The sequence below is a fragment of the Pseudophryne corroboree genome, chromosome 1 (assembly GCF_028390025.1).
Source record: "Pseudophryne corroboree isolate aPseCor3 chromosome 1, aPseCor3.hap2, whole genome shotgun sequence".
NCBI lineage: Eukaryota > Metazoa > Chordata > Amphibia > Anura > Myobatrachidae > Pseudophryne > Pseudophryne corroboree.
In genome coordinates this window covers 1,005,956,553-1,005,976,725 of record NC_086444.1, presented here as the reverse complement: position 1 = coordinate 1,005,976,725, position 20,173 = coordinate 1,005,956,553, and the positions used below count along the sequence as shown (strand labels likewise).

The 20,173-nt window shown below is 41.7% G+C and overlaps 1 protein-coding gene across 1 annotated transcript in view; it reads right to left on the bottom strand.

Annotated features, from left to right (window-relative positions):
• GALNTL6 (polypeptide N-acetylgalactosaminyltransferase like 6) overlaps positions 1–20,173 on the bottom strand; it is a 1,932,308-nt gene that overhangs the window by 144,088 nt on the left and 1,768,047 nt on the right. Inside the window, exon 9 of the mRNA XM_063920636.1 lies at positions 6,944–7,165. Within this exon, the coding sequence (XP_063776706.1) occupies positions 6,944–7,165 (222 nt within the window). The remainder of the gene's footprint in view (positions 1–6,943; positions 7,166–20,173) is intronic.

Sequence of the window (20,173 nt, the reverse complement as noted above, 5' to 3'; positions counted from 1 at the left end):
GGACCTGCATCGCTGGATCGATCGCACAGGGTAACTATTACCCTGGTCTAGTTCTACACAAAACTTTTTTTGCATAGCAGGGCTGCACAAGCGTTCACAGCCTTGCTATTACAAAAAGCCCTCCCCATAGGCAGCGTCGAGTTGATCGAACAGGCAGCAAAAAGTTGCTACGTGCGATCAACTTGGAATGACCCCCAGTATGTACATGTGTGTGTATGTATATGTGTATGTGGTGTATGTGTGACTGCGCAGCATAATGTGTGTAAGCATTACTGCTTCAGTGGGCGTTGCATCTTGTATAAGCGTTACTGGTACAGGGGGCGTTACGTGTGCAAGCGTCACTGGTACAGGAGGCGTTACATGTGCAAGCGTCACTGCTACAGGGTGCGTTACATGTGTAAGCGTCAATGCTACAGGGTGCGTTATGTGTGTCAGCGTCACTGCTACGGGGTGCATTACATGTGTAAGCGTCAACACTACAGGGTGTGTTACGTGTGTAAGCATCACTGCTGCAGGGAGCGTTATGTGTGTAAGTGTCACTGGTACAGGGCTCGTTGCGTGTGTAAGCATCACTGGTACAGGGGGCATTACGTGTGTAAGCGTCACTGGTACAGGGGGCGTTACATGTGCAAGCGTCACTGCTACAGGGTGCATTACATGTGTAAGCATCAATGCTACAGGGTGCTTTACATGTGTAAGCATCAATGCTACAGAGTGCGTTACATGTGTAAGTGTCACTGCTGCAGGGGGCGGTAGGCATGTAAGCGTCACTGCATCTTGTATAAGCATCACTGGTACAGGGGGCATTACGTGTGTAAGCATCAATGCTACAGGGTGCTTTACGTGTGTAAGCGTCACTGCTGCAGGGGGCATAACATGTGTAAGCGTCACTGCTTCAGGGAATGTTACATGTGTAAGCATCACTGCGTCTTGTATAAGCGTCACTGGTACAGGGGGTGTTACGTGTGTAAGCATCACTAGTGCAGGGGGCGTTACATGTGTAAGTCCCACTACTACAGGGAGCATTGTGTGTATAAGCATTATGTGCGCTGTCCCTTTGTAAAGTACGGGAGGGCGCAAATTTATAGTTTGCAGGGGGGCGCCGAACACCCTAGCACCGGCCCTGATCATGTGTACAAAGTATCATGAAAATCCTAGGCGGTAGGTGTCATGCCTAGGTGAACTGGTATGGAATGAACCTAAGGGCATATTCATCATGAAAAAATTGTGAAATGAGAATTTTTAGTTTTCAGTTCTCATTCTTCCATTTCACAATTTTTTCAATATTTATCATGCCTCCCATATAAAAAATATCATTTCCGAAAAACTGCTATTCTTTTTAAGCAGTTTTTCGGAAAAGTGATATTTCTTCCACTGCAACTGAGGCATCCATAAGTACTTCCTCATACTACGCATGCATCTTTAACATCACTTTGCAGCCGGCATCTGTACCCCCTTCCTCCGCTAACCTGCAGCCGATAGTTAAAAATACCCCCCACCTGCTATTATTACAGCCCCCCCCCGCACCTGTACTCCGCTGCTGCTGGCCCCACAACTATTAGTTGTAAACACACACCCCGGCCGCCGCCTGTCACCTTCCCCCCGTACCTCCTCTGCAGCCATGAGTGATGTGCAGCGGTGACCGTATGGAGTTGAGCTCTGCTGCAGGCGAGGCCACCTTACCCCCCCCCCTGCCGGGATTGTCAGTTCCATGGGTGCGGTGTGCGGTGAGCACTCAACACTTCTCCTGCCTGGACTGACTATGGCGTCAAGGTGAGCGCTGCTGGAGCCTCGGCACCCTCACCCCCCTTTCTTCCCTGTCTGCCCTGCTGTCCTGCACTGTCAGCACAGCTATATACAGCGCAGTATACAGCTTGGGCACACATTCGTGAAACTGAACAGCATCTCAGGATGGCGAACAGTTTCACTACCAAACTACGAAAAAAAGTTTTTTCGAAGTTTGATGAATGTACTAATTTCTACATCCCCATACTATAGTATGGGGAGTGTAGAAATTATCGAATCAGGCTGTAACAAAGGAGATACTAGTCATATCTCCTTTGTTATAGCTTTGATGAATAAGGTTTTGACTAAAAAAATTACAATTTGAAAAAATTATGATATTTTTAGGATACTGAATATGCCCCTAAGTGAGAGAGCAACGGCACAAACACATAGCAGTTTAAAGCATATCTATGAAACATTGACACACACTGCATGGATTGCGTGCTTATAGATGCACGTGAACAAAACGTACTAGAGTAAAGCGCACCAACCAGTACAAAAAAATGATATATATATTTTTTTTTTTCTTTTTCTTTTTTTAAACTTGCATCTAAGTTCAAACTGCATGTATAACAGGACTCATAGATGCACGTGAACAAAGCGCACTTGAGTAAAGAGCACAAACCAACTAGTACAAAAACAATAGATAAATATTTTTTATTTTTCTATTTTTAAACTTACATCTAAATTCAAACTGTGTGGATAACAGGGCTTATAGATACATGTGAACAAAGCGCAACCAACCAGTACAACAACAATAGATATATATTTTTAAACTTGGAGCTCGACTTGAACTGTACGGATCACTTATCTTGAAGATGCACATGAAAAAAGCGCAATGCATGGAAAGAACAGCCAATACAGCAGAGTACAGCACAACACACAGCAGCGTGCAGCATGATTCGGTATACACAGTCACTATACTGCACTTCCACAATTAGTCTGGAGTTTCTGGGTGGACACAGAACAGCCTAAACAGCAGAGTACAGCGCAGTGTGCCCCTCTATACAGTCACTATACTGTATAAACTGTGAGAAGTAACATGGTGGAAACAAGTCACCCATTTAGCTCCAGAGAGACCCCAGTGAGCACCTACATGAAGATGTTCCAACATCCCTGCACCACTACCTGCAAGTAGCATACACTCCCAGCTGGTGAGCTGTATGGAACCCCAGTTTTCTCAAGTTCCACCATCACCAGTGTGTATACATCAGTGACTATGGCCATACTTGTTATACTCCCATAGACCAAACACCACTGGTTAAGTAACTTGGCTGTTCATAGTTTAAGTCATCTGCTGGTGTCTCCCTATATAAAACTCTGTAGATAACAACACATGCATACACATCATTCCAACACTCCCGAGAGCCAATAATAAATCATCTTAGGATGCTGATTATCATTGGTTAAGAAACAGGTTATGAAAAAATGCAAGTAAAAATAAATGTCTGTGTAATAGCTAGCTCAGGAGAAGTTAACACTAGTCATTTAGATATAAGGACCTTTTTGTTTTCATTGTTACTCTCTTTACATTATTGTTGTGTAGGCAGTTATACAGCTGCAAGGTAGTATAATTAATCACACTCAATTGGTCTGTATAAAACATGTTACACTTCTATGAGAGAGTTATGAGTCTAGGCACGAAGCCAGCCCAGGAATAAAATAAACCATCTCAAAAACCCAATTCAGCATTTTCTATTGCAGTTTGTCCATTTTTATTTCCTTTCAGTTACAAAATAAAAATAATAATCCAGATATCATCCTTTTACAGCACAGTAGCACAGGTAATAAAAACACATAACAATCAATAAATACGTATTAATGCATGGGTTTACTTGCTGCATCTAGAAACTAAATACATGCTTTACTAGGTGTAACAAGCAATCTAATAATTATTAATCAAGTAATAATTATGAATATGACTGATATGTGGATTATTTTACAATAATGGTTGATATTTCTGCATTGAAACCCTTTAATATGCAAAATATAAAACTAAACTTAAAATATGTAACAACAAGAGTTGGCTTCAATTGATATCAAATTTGATTTGCTATATGTACTGTAGATTATATTTAATTTTTAAAGTTAGTATGGTGGTGGACAACAAGAACAGGCAATATTAAACATGAAACATTCGTGCATACAAAACTCAATTATTGGTGTACAACTGTCCCATATTAGACACACCCAGTCGTGTGTTGTCAAATGCCCTGATGGGAACGCAATCATACATATCACCGGTTAAGGAAAGAGCACCTACTAGCAAAATAACTAGAAACTCAAATATAACCTATCTTACTGCAACAGCTGGGCCCCTAAATTCACAGTGCCACCATAGCAATGCTATACCAACTCCAAAATACCTTCTAAATACAAAAAACACACCTCATCTGTTACACTACATTACTCAATCAGTCATATACAGGTAAACATTCTTAAATTGAATTAAGCAATGTTCCACTACCACTCCATTAAGGGAAATCACACAAGAAACTGCTGAAGTCACCTTCTGTCTAAGCTTATTCATCTCCAGGTCAGGTTTCACGGAACCCCACACTTGATGGGGAACAATAGTTCAATAGTTCAGCAAATCCAACCATGTGTGCTTACACATATTATTGCCACCTTGGTGACAAATTACCACTCTGGGCACTCCAAAAGACCACACAGCAACATTCAAAGAATCCCACAACATTCCCAGAAAACCTAACCAACTTACATCCAAAGTCTGAGGGAAAAGGCAAGAATTGTGGGCCATAGGTGTTAAAGAAGCCCAGACAATATAAGAATGTCAAACAAGCCAAATTAGCTTATAATCAAAACATCCAGCAAAACAAAGTAAGTTAATCAATGATAAATTCAAACACACCCATAACATTCTATCAACTGACACACACACACACACACACACACACACACACACACACACACACACACACACACACCACCACCACCACCAAGCAGTGGTATTGGGAAGAGTGTTAAAAACAACAAAACACATGGTAACCTAACCGGAGGCAAAAAAAGATGAGATGTAGGGAGCGATAGATTTGTAGCGGACCCTGTGTGTGACGGTGACGAATTTGAAGTGTATTCTGTATTGGAAGGGGAGCCAGTGAAGGGCTTGGTAGAGAGGAGACACAGCAACTGATTTCACAAAAATCTACTCAGACCTCTTTCAATTGTTATTTAGTAAAATATTTTAGAGATGTAGTCATGTGATCAGTGCTTCTTGAAATGTTTGCTGCTGCCGTGCTCTCTCTCTATGTTTTTATTATACAATACTGGTGGTCAAGTGATTAGTTGTTCACCAGGGGTGTAGTATTGTATGCCGGCGGCCGAGCTCCCGGCGACCAGCATACCGGCGCCGGAATCCCGACCGCCTGCATACTGAGAGCGTGGCAAGCGCAAATGAGCCCCTTGCAGGCTCGCTGTGCTCGCCGCGCTATTTATTCTCCCTACAGGGGGGTCAAGGACCCCCAAGAGGGAGATAAAGTGTCGGTATGCCGGCTGTCGGTATTCCGGCGCCGGTATTCTGTGCGCCGGGATCCCGACAGCCGGCAAACTGAAGACCACCCATTCTCCAGGACAATCAATATAAATAGCAAACCATTTTCCCACTGATAAAATACTAAATTTTTGGTTATTCCCATAGAATCTAGGTTCATAGGAAAACTTAATACTGCAAAAACACTTGATGACTAATAACCTGTGGGAGGTGGACTCATATTAAGTCAGTATTCTGAAACAGGTACAGTAGTGAGGTCTCAGTGAAACTCAAAGAAGGGGAATGGAGGGGGGGGGGGGTAAAGCCGTCAGCTAAAACAGTAATGCCCAGGCTGTCTAGCCAGGATTCCCATCATAGGTTAAAAAAGGAAGGAAAAAAATCCTTATTATTTTAGGACCCCTTCCCTGGCAGAGCCCATGGTTACAGGCCAATTTTCGAATGCCTGAGTCAGGCACAGCCAAGGCTAGACCAGACTTTCCGTTATTGGACCAATCTGGGACATGTGCCATCTGCCCCCTAACATGTCATCTGCTGATGTTCTATAAAAAGTGAATAAATTTCAAATAATAATGATGCATTTAAATGTGCAGAAAGACAGCATTTGTACAGCTCAGTATTCTGATGATTCAATGTCAGTTGTTCACTTAGACATTCTGTGAGCATATAGTTTGACTAATCATATGTTTCTAGGAGGTAGCAAGTTCATGAAGGAGAATTGGAGGCCACAAAGTGATCTAAGTATGGTTAAGCCTACTCCAATATTGATGAGTAGGAAGCTGATAACTACTATTTAATTCCTTTCCCAGACCTTTGGCATCAGACATTTTTCATATACTGAAGAACTTCTGTTTGATCTATGTATTCCATCAGTGCGATCCAAGTTAACAATTTGTTTTCTTTAAAAAAATGAAAGTCACTACAGTATACATATATAATATAATATAATATAATATATATATATATATATACACACACACACACACACACACACACACACACACACACACACACACACACACACTGTTTTATTTTTTTAGTTATTTTTTCCTTTTCTCTGCCCAGTTTGGAAGTAATATTGAACATCTGAAATCAGTGGAAAATATTTTTGATTTCCTATATCATTATTTCATAGGTGTCCCCTGTTCTATATTTGACATGACAAAATAATTATGGAAAGTAATAATTATAGGTACATTTGTCTTACTCTAATTGGTGATTATCACATTGACTTGTATAGTAAATAACTAAAAACAAGCAATTTTTTTAAAAATAAGATTACTTTCAGTCCCAACATTATCTACAGTATAATCAGCCCAAGCACTGTACAGAATACTTGACTGTTCAAATTGCCAGCTGCAAGCATGTTTTACTACAGGCTGTATTAATTTTTCAGACCCTCATCAACCTACAGTAGGTGAACCTATTTTATTTATCACCATACTAACTTAAGCAATAACCCCACCAAATTCACCAACTCCTTGTCTAATTATTACTGATACTGTAACCACTATCCACCATGGCAGTTAATAGTAAAATGTTAATCCAGCATTAACATAAATGTTTATAAAGTTACATTTCAATATGTTTAATACATTTTCATTTTAAAATACAAATACACTTCCATTCTACATTATCTATAAAATGTACCTCTCCCCAGGCTGCAGGCGGGGGCTCCACTGGTGGGTAATACTTTGGTATATCCCATGCTACTTCAGCCATGAACCATTTGAAGTCTTTGCACTTGAGGTGTTTGCGAAGCTCCTTCTGAGAAGACAGGTCTCCAGTGGAGAGATGCCGGTATTCCGGTCTTCTCTGGTAAATATATTCTGCATACTCATCCATCCATGTCTCTGCCACGCGTTTCAGGTTCTAATATAAAAGAATTATACATCTGTTATAAGCATAGTTCTTATCTAATATTTCATGCAGCATTGTTCATCAAGTAATTATGACCTTTGTGTGATACAGTCAGATTAATGGCTCAATTAGTTTATTAAACGAAAAAGTACTAAAATATAACTGCACTGCTGGGATTAATGAGACTCAAATTAATCAAGAAAAGGCAAAAGCATTAATCAGATAGCTTTTCTCTTAATCTTTCATTGTTTTAGGCGACAGCTATACTTTTTATAAGATGGTTAAAATGTTGAAGGTTACATTCAGTTTAGTGTTTAACGATACTTTCAATTTACCTTGAGAAAAAAACTTTTGAAAGTCCTATTATTATTATTATTATTATTATTATTATTTATTTATAGAGTGCCAAAAGGGTTCTGAAGTGCTGTACTATGGGAGTAGAACATATACCAACTTTATATATGTACAAAGTTGACAACACAGAATGATTATAGACAGATTCACATTTATACGGTATTTGTATGTAATAGCATTCAGGATGCCAATGGTCACATGACCAACAGCTGCACCCTGACAGGGTAAGTATTCCAACGCTCCCCTTTCCTTAACCTAACCCTCTGGGGGTCGTGGCTATGGCTAACACTTCGGGGGGGGGGGGGTGATGGCTATGGCTTGGGGGATGGCGGCTATGGCTAGCCCTCGGGAGGTGGGGGCTATGGCTAGCCCTCAGGAGGTGGCGGCTATGGCTAACCACCCCGCCTAGTGCCTAACCCTAACCCTCCCCAGGCCCTAGCCCTAACCTGTACCCTGGTACTTACCTTCAAGATGTCATGCCGGTCTCCAGAGTGGTGTCGGGATTCCAGCATCGGTCACATGACTGCTGACATCCCAAACGCAATTATCAAGTAACATACAGTAATTACATAGTAAGATGGCCCTGCTCATGAGAGCATACATTCTAGGGGGTGGACACAAAGAGGGATTGGGGATGGAGTTGGTGTATGAATATATTGTACAATCAGGGCGAGGAGTGGCAGTATAATTTATAAACAAGTGAATATTAAAAAAAAAACTATAAAAAATCAGCAATATTGATACACAAGTGGGTAACATTAACTTGGTGTCTCATTAGGCTTAATAGGGAGCAAACTACATTAAACCTATCAAGGGTTTTGTAATTTAATAAAAAAATCATATATTATTAGTGTATAAATTCATAATCACAAGTGCAATTTTCTACTGTACTGTTAATCAGTGTTTGCCAACTCCAGTCTACCAGAGACTTTAAGAATGCAAGTTTTGTATATCTCCTTGCTGGAGCACCGGTGTATTCATTATTGATTTACAGATGGAGCAGCGCTCATCTGAGGTGGCTCCATCGCAGGCGCGCACTCCGTCCGCCTAGTCACGCTGGGAGTACACAGAGATGCTCCCATTCTGAGCGTCTCTGCAGCGTTCAGGACATCTGTAGCAGACAGGGAAATGTTATGATTCTGTTATTGCAACAATCAAGTTAATGTATTTGTCATCGGATTTACCTTGTCACTTGGCCTGCAGGTCAGGTTTCCTGTTTGTCTTGTGAACTGTTTAAGCATGTCAGCTGATTGCATTTACTCCAGAATGCACCTTGTGTCAGCTGACATTAGCGACCTACAGGAGACTTACATTCCCTATGTATTCCTTGTTTGTCTTGTGTCCTGGGCCAGCAATAGTTTCTTGTTGGAGCCTTGTAATTCGGACCTTGTTCCTAGTAACCGTACTTGATTTCTAAGCTGTGTTTCCTGACATGATTCTTCCAGTTAAGTGCCTGATTTGCTAATCATAGCTTTAGTTGATTCTTAGTAAATACTGTGTGATCAGTGCATTTATTAAGTGCTGTGAATTTCACTTGTGTCTTACTTGAATCCCTGGCTAATTACCACTGATATTACTATATGGAATTCTGTGCAAACTGGACATATCTCTAATCCCTAGACTTTAACTGTGGTTCTCATGTTTCATACCATATTGCTATTACTGCTCTAATAATTAGTAGCTGTAAATTCCTCCCTTGCTGTGGATATATTTTGTGAACATCAGGAGCCATTGTGTTTACCTATTGCTACTGCATTCTAAGCTGTTGTGCAGATCCATGTATTCTCTCCTCACTTGAATTCCATCAGTGGTAAAGTATTGTGCAGCACTCCTGGATTTATACTACTCTTATGGTTAATGACCACATATACGGTCTGAATATTATTACACTGAGAAATGCTTGCAATTTCTTACTCCAAAGTCCTCAGCATATCTAGTGTTTTACATTAGTTCTCCAGTTAACCGTGACCTTGCCATATTGTTGTTACCTTATACCACTACTCAAGCTATATCCAGCGATCTCCTGTCAATTATATCAGTCCCTACTGCTTGAGGTTTAAGACCTGGTGGCTTCCTAAGTACTGGTGTGTGCATAACACACTAAGGGAAAAATGGGCGGCTGTTGTAGGCAGAAGACTCTCATTAGTGCTTTAGGGGTCTGATGTAATGAACATGATTAAATGCAATGCAGCAGGTCTTATTAGAAGTCTGAAATAAACACTGAAATCATGATCCTGCAGACTAGAGGCACAGGTGGATTCCCAGGTAAATGATTGGGCTGGAGTGGGGTACAGCAGTCAGTAATAGGCATTTACAAGACTGCAGAAGTTGCTGGCAAGAAACATACTGTAGGGAGCTCTACTGTGTGGTTACTTGTACTGTGGAGCATGGGATAGCAAAGCATGCTGCTAGCAGGAGCTAGGAAGTCAGGACTAAACTTGCTAGGAGTCAGAATAACTTATGCACTGGCACAGAACACAAGGCAGATAGGAATTGCAAGGTTCTGATAGGTTGCTAATGTCAGCTGATACAAGGAGCATTCTGACTGAAAGGAATGCCATCAGCTGACATGCTCCAACAGCACCAGTTCATAAGACAAACAGGAAACATGACCTGCAGGCCAGACAGCAAGGTAAATCCGATAACAAATAGCAGAACTTGATTGTTGTTGCAGAGCCCCACTGCCTTTCCACCTTGCAAAACTGGCAAAAAGAACAAAAATATGGTCCTGTTTGAATCTTTGCTTGCAGTAAAAAAAAACACTGCATAATTCATGTAGATTTGGATGTTTGTTAAATTTTACATTAAAATATTCGTACTATACACAGTGGTGCCGAGAGAGGGGTGGGGGTGGTACAAATTACCTGGGCCCAGGTCTGATGGAGGGGCCCAGTGGGGGCCCAGGCCCCCCACCACCCTTCTTACCTGCAGCTTTTCTTCTCAGCCGAGCACATGCTGCTGTATGCTGGGCTGCAATGTGGCCAGGGAAGTGCTAAAAATACAATTTTTGTCCGTATTTTTTTGTAAGGGTACATGGCCATTCCTCCTGTGATTAGGACATGCTCCCTGAAAAGTACCTTGGCCCAGCCAAGCTCTCTACTGCCCTGGCTGGGAGGCATACCATGCCCCTGTGAGTGGGTGTTTCTCATGTATTAGACCTGCCCCAAAAAAGGTGTGGCCATGCTCCCAGCCTGCTGTGGTCACACCTCCTCCAGGGGGGCTTGGGGGTCCAGGATTTCTCTCAGCAGCCCTGACTATGGTAATTGTCAATTTTGTAACATCTTACACTTTTTGACTGCTGGAACAGAAGATGGCAGGGGCAGATAACCGTAGGATGAGTACAGGAAGTCTGTCCACTACATTTTGAAACATGGTGTAGGGATTTGCATCCATTTAGCCACAAGAACTTTAGTGAGGCCTGGGTTGCAAGCAATTTGTGGGTATTTTATAGGGTTGAGGAGGGTTCTCTGCACATTAAATTCTTCCCCACCATAATCAGCAAAACATTTTTTCGATTGACTTTGCTTTGGGCATAGTTGTATTGTTATTATTGAAAAAGTCCTTCTCCCAACTCTTGCCACAAGTTGGGAAATCCACAATGTCTATGTCATTACACACTTTCTTTTTCTTTACTGAAAATAAGGAGTGTAAACTTCCCTAGACCATTATTTTTCCTTCACCAGTCATTTCATTTGGCAGTATGTATTCAGACTTGAAGCATTCTCCTGTATCCAGCAAACCCAGATTTGTTCATCAGATTGTCAACTAGTGAATCACAATTTGTCACTTCAAAGAATGTATTTTCACTGCACTTTCTAGCACTCCTACCAACGTTTGGTTTGCACATGTTGATCTAAGGATGTCATGTCGTGAAACCTAATCCATGAAAATTATAGACCTCAAAAATGTATTTTTATAAATAAATGGGAGTGTGTTAATGTCCATAGGGCCCTGCTAAAGGTATATCATGCCAGATGGTAGCTAGAGTCAGACTAGAATGGCTGTTTAGATATTATTGAAATCTCATTATCACAGAGGTGTCCATCTTTGTTTTCTGCCAGCTCCAATACTGTATATCCTCCTTTCTCATAACCAGAAGATCCCTATCCCTTACTGCCCTAGTATGCTAGTGGTTGACGTGGCAGTAAATGTCCCCTTCACATTGGTCAATTCCACTATTAGGAGATATGCAGTAAAATTATATTTGTTATAGTAAACTAAGGGCCTGATTCTAAAATCTCTCTGAAATCTAAGGGGCCCTATACACTAGCCGATCCGCCGCCGAGCTGCCCGACGGCGAATACGGCCGACGAGCGACCCGGCGGCGGGGGTCAGTGACGGGGGGAGTGAAGTTTCTTCACTCCCCCCGTCACGCGGCTGCATTGAAGTGCAGGCAAATATGGACGAGATCGTCCATATTGGCCTGCATGCACAGCCGACGGGAGACCAGCGATGAACGAGCGCAGGGACGCGCATCGTTCATCGCTGGAGCCTCCACACTGAAAGATATGAATGAGTTCTCGTTCATTTATGAACGAGATCGTTCATATCTTTCCAAAAATCGGCCAGTGTGTAGGGCCTATAAATCTCTCTACACATGTTACAGCTGCCCCACCTGCAGTGCAACATGGTTTTGCCCAGTTGTGTGCTTTTTTGCATTGCTAACAAACCTGAATCAGTCCCTAAAATCATTCTCTAGTAATTTATGCTCTAAATCATAGTTTCCCAATCTCCGCCATTACAGGCCAGGTTTGAAGGATATCCATGATTGAGCACAGATTAATTAATTTGTACCTCAGACAATTTGATGTAACCATCTGGACTCAAACATGGATATCCTTAAAACATGGACTATAATGGCATCGTTTGAGAACATCTGATTTACATAATTCTGTACATAATCTGCAATTGTACCATTAATCCAATGACAAAGTCAAATTCACAACTTGTGTTGACTTTAAAAATGTCTTAATAGCGTTTTGCTCCATCAAACAAAATTTATAAAACACCATTTGAATCCGCTTACTAAAACCCAGCAAAGACAGCATTTATTGCATCTGGGACGATTAATCACTAGCAGTACACCATATTTTAATTTTACTGACACATACATCTGAGAAAATCACACCTTAACTTGCATCGCTATCAGAATATGTCATGATGATGCACTTTATAGTTTCAGCTCCTATAATTTGATTAATAGCACACATTTATTTTAACCTGTTAACAAGGCTGTTTATGTTCTCCACAAAGCTGTCTGTATTTATGGCACAATACTCTAGAGTTATCAGCTTTTCCCGCTCCAGCTTTCAGGTATAGATTGGCTGCTTTTAGCTCATTTGTAGAAAGCAAAGGTTTTTGCTGCCCATCAATAACTTCAATCTCTAGGGAGAAGTAAAGTTTAAAAAATAAATAAATAAATAAACTAAAATAAAATCATGAAAGATTTTTAGAATACTCAAGTAATCTGTCTATTTAATACTCAAAGGTTCAGCTGTTGATACTATAAATCATTACAACACAATACGGTTCTTAATAAAGTGCTGGACAATGCACAAGGATCCATGCATTAAGACTTACTGTATTAATAAAGGAAAAAATTGAGAGGCTTTGTCCAGTTAAGCAAATTAGTTAAAAGAATTTTGAAAGCATGGATTTATATGAGCGCAATAAAAAACTATAATAAATGAATATTCGTAAATGTTCAGTTTATAGGGAAGTAGTAAATTCCATGCCAATCATTAGACAAGGTGATTAGCACATCCATCAGGAACACAATGGTGTTTCCAATAAATGCTATTGTTGCCCCCAGTTACTGCTGACTGCTTGTGGCTGCGTTCTGCAGAAGGACAAAGGCCGATTCTGAGGTGGGAGTAAAGAAAAAAAAAGTTTGTAACATTGCACCTGGGCAAACCATACTGCAATGCTAGGGGCCGCAAATACATTTTTTTCTGCATGCATGATGCAGGGTAAATACTGACTGCTGTTGCATGTAGCCCACAACGGCTGGACAGCTTTATTATTACGCTGCAATTTATACTTGAGTTTGGACATGGCCATCCCAAATCTAAACCTCTCTGCACATTTTATATCTGTCTTACCTGCAGTGCTGCACGGTTTTACCAAGGTGCACAGTTACTTGTTCTTTTTTGCCTTAATCCCACCTCAGAATCAGGCCCATGGAGCTTGAGGGTGAAAATCAGGGGTGCTACTTAAGAGGATGTAGTACATAACTTCAACTCTTATCCAGGGCCGTAACTAGGCAAGTGCAAGGCACACAGTGCACTTGTGATAGGAGCACATCATGCTCCTTGTCCCCAATTGGCCACCCTGCCCTGGTAGTGTTGCAGTGATGGACTGAGCAGGGTGCCATGCATCAACCCTGGCTGCTCCGTTGCAATGCAAAGTGTTCCGGACCGCCTCCTCCAACAGCCCTGGTGGTCTAGTGTTTTACGCAGCTCTAGCCGTAGCTTCCATCTGACCGTGACTGTCGGCTGCAGCCACGGTAATGTGATCTCTCCACAGCGTGTGCGGATTTACAAGTTGCTTGACCTTTGAGGAGGAGAAGACCTGGTCCCGCGATGAGCTTGGAGACGGAGTTGGGGATGGATGGAGAGGTGGCTGCTGCTGTAGCTGCTGCTCCAGCACTCTGAACAGCCTGGGTCTGCCTGTGGTACCACTCATCACACACTACAAAAAGGAAGGTGAGGCCTGGGGCACAGTGTAATTGGTGATCCCATTTACTCTGCTGTCTAATTTGTAAATAAATAGGGACTCTGCCTGCCGTAATGTCTAAAAAGGGGACGATGCCTGCCTAATGTGTAAAAAGTGGGACTCTGCCTGCCTTAATGTGTAAAAAGGGCACTCTGCCTGCCTAATGTGTATAAAAGGGGACTGACTCTGCCTGACTAATGTGTAAAAAAGTGAACTGACTGCCTACCTAATGTGTAAAAAAGGGGTCTCTGCCTGCTGTAATGTGTAAAAAGGGGACCCTGCCTGCTGTAATGTGTAAAAAGGGGGACTTTGCTACCATAATGTGTAAAAAGGGTGACTCTGCTGCCATAATTTGTAGAAAGGGGAGCTCTACCTACCTTAATGTGCAAAAAGGGGGACTCTGTTGCCGTAATGTGTAAAAAGGGACTCTGCCTGCCTACTGTGTAAAATGGGGGACTAGGCTGCCGTAATTTGTAAAAAGGGGACTCTGCATGCCGTACTGTGTAAAAGGGGACTCTAGCTTGCATAATGTGTGATTGGGGCTCTACCTGGAGTAATATAAAAAATGGGGCTCTACCTGGCGTAAAGTGTGACAGAGGCTCTACCTGGTGTAATGTGTATAAGTGATGCTACTGTGCTGCATAATTTGAATAATGGAGACTTCTGTACAGCATAATATGAATTTGTATTATTTTGTGGCCACGCCCCTTCCCCATGAAGCCGTGCCCCTATATTTTTGGCACACAGCTGCAGCACACTGACCCTGTTTTATGTATGGGGGAGGGGCGCCGATGATGTTTCTTATCTATATGTCATTCATTTCTCTACAGATGAAGAGCAGACAGTTTTGTCCCTTCTATCACTATCTCACTTAGGGGATAAGTATCAAACTTTGAGGAGAGATAAAGTGGAGAAAGATTAAGGGGTTTATTTACTAAGCCATGGAGAGAGATAAAGTGCATGGAGATAAAGTACCTGTCAATCAGATCCTAACTGCCATATTACAAGCTCTGTTTGGAAAATGACAGTTAGGAGCTTATTGACTGGAACTTTGGGATCTATTTACTAAGCCTTGGATGGAGATTAAGTGGAAGGAGATAAAGTCCCAGCCAATCAGTTCTTAACTGCCACGTCACAGGCTGTTTTTGAAAAATGTCAGTTAGAAGCTGATTGGCTGGTACTTTATCTCAGTCCAAGGCTTAGTAAATAGACCCCTTTTATCTCTCGCCAAGGCTTAGTAAATGGACCCCTAAGTACCACCAATCAGCTCCTGTCATGTTACAGGCTGTGTTTGAAAAATGACAGGAGCTGGTTGGATAGTACTTTGGGGCTCTTATACAGTGGAAAAAAGCCACTGCTACTTTACCTGCTACCACTGCAAAACAGGAACCGACTACTGCAATAGTAAAAATAGCCCAGCTGAAGAGATTAAAGGAAAAGTCACTCACTCGGTGGTGACAGCAGAGACACATGCTGCCTCTGCACTATGGGGGAATTCAATCAGGCACGAAAAATTTTCAGGTGCAATAGATTTAATTTGTTTTTCTTCAGATTTTTCTCCAGCACAATTTAATTAACCCCCGTTTTTTGCAAAAAATGTGGGCCAAAAACACAGGATCAGTGATAAGTTCACGGACCTACTGTATGTGTTTTCACAAAATGAGGCTGATATTGGGAATTTTTTTCACACCTGCCTTGTGCAGGTGAAAAAACATCCCTGTTGAGTGCCTGTTTTCAGGGCTAATTGGATAGACCCCAGGGGACAAACAAGCCATGGTAAAATTACTCAGCTGATTAAATCTCCCCCACTATGTGTGTGACACAGCTCTGCCAAGTAATGTACAGTGCAACTGCAGCAGAGAGATTTATATATTTTTTAAACCAACTTTATTGACGCCCGGACAAAATGACAGAGTTCACTTCCTACTTCTCCAATGAGGAGAAACAGATACCGGCAGCTAAAGGTGGTGATACCAGCACTGGAGAAGACACCTAACGGTACGTGACCTCTCCGATAAGATAATGTAGTCTGCTCTTAGTTCTAGTAGGTTGCAGACAGAGAAAATCCATGTAGTACATACTGAGAAGAGATACAGTATGTACAGGAAGTTCTCTGCCTTCTGGCATTTTCCCCCTTTTCTTCCCTTAATACATGGACCTGTTATTGTCTCTCCAAGCTTTGATAAATCTGCCTAACAACCTATAAAATAAGATTAGATGCTGATTGGCTGGTACTTTATCTCCCTCCACTTTAACTCTCTCCAAGGCTTGATATATAAACATAATTTATCTTAAATTAATTTCTATTGTTTCTTCCCAAACGTTCTGTATTCCACCTGCTTTCTTGCTCAGATCAAACATGTCTTGGATCTCCAAGAAGTTAATAATAGACTCAGAGATTGATCCTCCAATACATAATCAAGTCTCATTTGGTAGGAAAAGGAGAAATGATAAGAATTCTTAATCAAAATCCAATAGTTGCACAATGCACTAGTTACCGATTTGCTGATAAATTTAGGAAAATCATTTGTGAAGTCCATAGATGCCAAAGTCCATTCTGAGTGGTGGTAGACATAGCAAAGTTGAACCCATTCAAAATCACAACTATGGGGTTTATTTACAAAGTTTCTGGTTGTAAAGCGTATCTGATTGTGTTTATGCCTGATATTTAAAAGGGCAATGGTTTTACTAGCAAGACACAGCCATGTAAAGTCATTGCTCTTTTAAATATTTTGCATAAATACGATCAGAAGTGCTGGGTTTTACAACCTAAAACTCCAAATTAGAAAAGTGCAATAACTGAAGATGTGTAGTCCAGAGGAGTCCCAGTTCAGATCTTCCCATGGTTTGGAATTCAGATTTTAAATACAAATTTCGTTTTTTGGTTTGCAAAATTTACATGATTTTTATCAATGACTAGCTGAATACCCGTGCTTCGTTATGGAATTTCAAGCATTTCCATGCGTATAACTTTAATTTTGAAGGACTTCCTGGTAAACTAATTAGACTTACAATGGGTCATGCTCCGCCCGCTTTTGCCAATCTTTATCAGGCCGCACCTCCGGCCGGGCCTTCTTCGGATTGATGCTCTCAAAGGGCTGGCGCTGGAGAAAAATCTGCCTCATTCTCTGCCCCATCCCGCCTCTGATGCTGCCCTGCTCAGTACTGTAAATGCTGGGACATCAGGCCAAGCTCCGCCCGCTGTATGTTAAATATGTAAGGTTTGCAGGGATAGGTTGACTCTATTCCAAAGGGCCCTAGGTCTCCTTGCTTAGCTTCTTAATCGCTGCTGCCTGTCTCCTGCCGCCCACCTGAGCCTCCGCCTCTGAAGGGACTCTGAGCACCGCATTCTCACCCACACTGCTGCGATCTCAGGACTCTGAGTCCCACCGGCGCCTGTCTCCCGATGCCACCTCTGCAGGGGACTCGGGAGCGAAATGTGCAAAGGACAGTTCTCCTGTGACACAGTGGCCGCTGAGGGTGCTGGGTGGGATCCGATTGGATCCCTCTCAAGAGGAAACATGAAGAGGTGCCTATAGGCTTCTATTGGGTAACACCACATAAAGATGGCATTACCCACTGGTTCGAAGCTCCAGAATGTATCGTATTCCAGAGCTTGTTACATATGAGAAATACGGCCAAATTGGTATAAGCAAATAAAGTGAGAACTTGCGGAATTATTAAGGTTACAATTTCGTGCTTGCACTAGTTCAGTTTTGTCACCATACAGTATATTGTTGTGTAATATGTAACTTTTTCACTATTTACTCTTACTCTTTTGAATCCCCTCCTAAAAGAATGCATATACTGGCAGTGGTACTGATGAGAGCGTGGTCCTCTCTTGGTGGCCAAGAGGTGCCAGACTATAATAAGAGCAGATGTGGCAAATGTGGAGGACCGAGCTGTGGGCCTCTGTTCATGCAGCCTTGGGCGAGTTTAATCTGTCGCTGTCTTCCAAGGAATTGGTAAAATGGAATACATACTATTTACTAGTGGACGGGATGCCGGCTGTCAAGATCCCGACAGTGGCATCCCATACGCAAGAATGCCGGCAGCGGGGCGAGAGCTAGGAGTCCCCTTGCGAGCTCGGTGTCTCGCTGTGCTCACTGCAGGTTCTATTCCCACTGCATGGGTGTCGTGGACACCCACAAGTGGGAATAGCCCCTGTGCACTGGGATTCCGGCAGTCGGCATTGTCGGCTGTCGGGATTCTGGCATCAGTATCCTGACCACCGGGTTCCCAACAGCCGGCAAATTGATTGCATCCTGGTAAGACTGTGGATGAGATTCCTCTTGACTGTACTGCATTCTGGAGGTCTATATATTATTTTGCTCACATTTTAAATAAAAAAGAAACCAAATAAACCAGCACATTTTTGACTAACACATAATGGACTTAAAGGTTCACTGAACCTAACCTATAAAAAGTAAAAGAAGGAGTACATACTGTATGCTGCCACAGGAGAAGCTTTTCCAAACCCGGGACTCCATCTTGGAAGGATTTTTCTTATGATATGCCTATGACATGGGGTCTTGCTGGTAGGGAGACACTCACCCTCAGTGGGGATTTATTTATAATGCTTTTTACATGATCTGTTTGGGTCTGGGACTCAGGGTCGACAACAAAAATGTCGACACCAATGGGTCGACACACCTTAGGTCAACATGGACAAAAGGTCGACATGGACAAAAGGTTGACAGGAACAAGGTCGACATGGAAAAAGGTCGACATGAGTTTTTTATGCTTTTTTGGTGATGTTTTCTTTGTAGAGTGACCGGGAACCCCAATTAGTGCACCGCTTCGCTCGCCATGCTTCAGGGGCATGGTGCCTTCGCTTCGCTCCGCTTCGCTCGGCACAGATTACCGTTCCAATCGTAGTCCACATGGATCGTTAAGTATTAAAAGGTTCCAAAAAAGAAAAGAAAAAACATAAAAAACTCATGTCGACCTTTTTCCATGTCGACCTTGTTCCTGTCGACCTTTTGTCAGTGTCGACATTTTGTCCATGCCGACCTAAGGTGTGTCGACCTAAGGTGTGTCGACCTTTTTGTTGTCGACCTGGAGTCCGGATACCATCTGTTTTTAAGTGATTTATGTGAGTACATCATGTTTTGGATTTGAATAAAGTTGTTTGGAGGTTATGCACTAGTTGTTTCCGTCTTTTTTCATTCATGAATGAGATCATTTTGCAATGATGTCATAGGAATAGATGGATGAATACCTACATTTGATATATGCCTGATACTTTTTTCTAGGAGTGCAATCAGTGACCCTTCACTATATATTACCTCTCTACATATGAGCCTACCAACAGAGTGAGTAATTACACGTTCATTTATTTTAAGAAATGATGGTATTGGGGTTCCACATATATAACTACAGTGTGGATTGGGGATCTGGATGAAGTCACCAGTGTGTTTTCCACACAAGATCACTGTTTGGTTGTTTTCATACCATATCATTGTACTAATGGTTTGTTTTTACTTTTTATTCATTTTGTTCCCCTGATTCTGCTGTTGGAGTTGATTTCAATTGTTTATTGGTAAATGTAAGTGTTATTTTTGCAGTGCATGATCACCAAAAATCATTTGTTGTTATTTGTTGTATGAGTGTTGGTGATGGGCTTCAGTTCTTTCTTTTACTGTTATCCCAAAGTATAAGTTGACTTACACAAATTAGTTAACATAACTTTTTTTCTAGTTTAACTTGTAGTTTATATTCAATGTATATTCTAAACTATAGCTTAAAACATTTTTTTTATATCATGGCCATATGTTATGTAGTGGGTGGATTATTCGGAGAACTAATTTGTACTGTTTTCTCTATACTGAGCAAAGAACAACAATTGTGTTTTTTTATGGAAAAACAACGAAAATATTTCATGGTCAGAGCTCTGATTTATCAGCATGTGTTGTGTTCACACGTTCAATAGGTTTATTATTCCTGCTATGC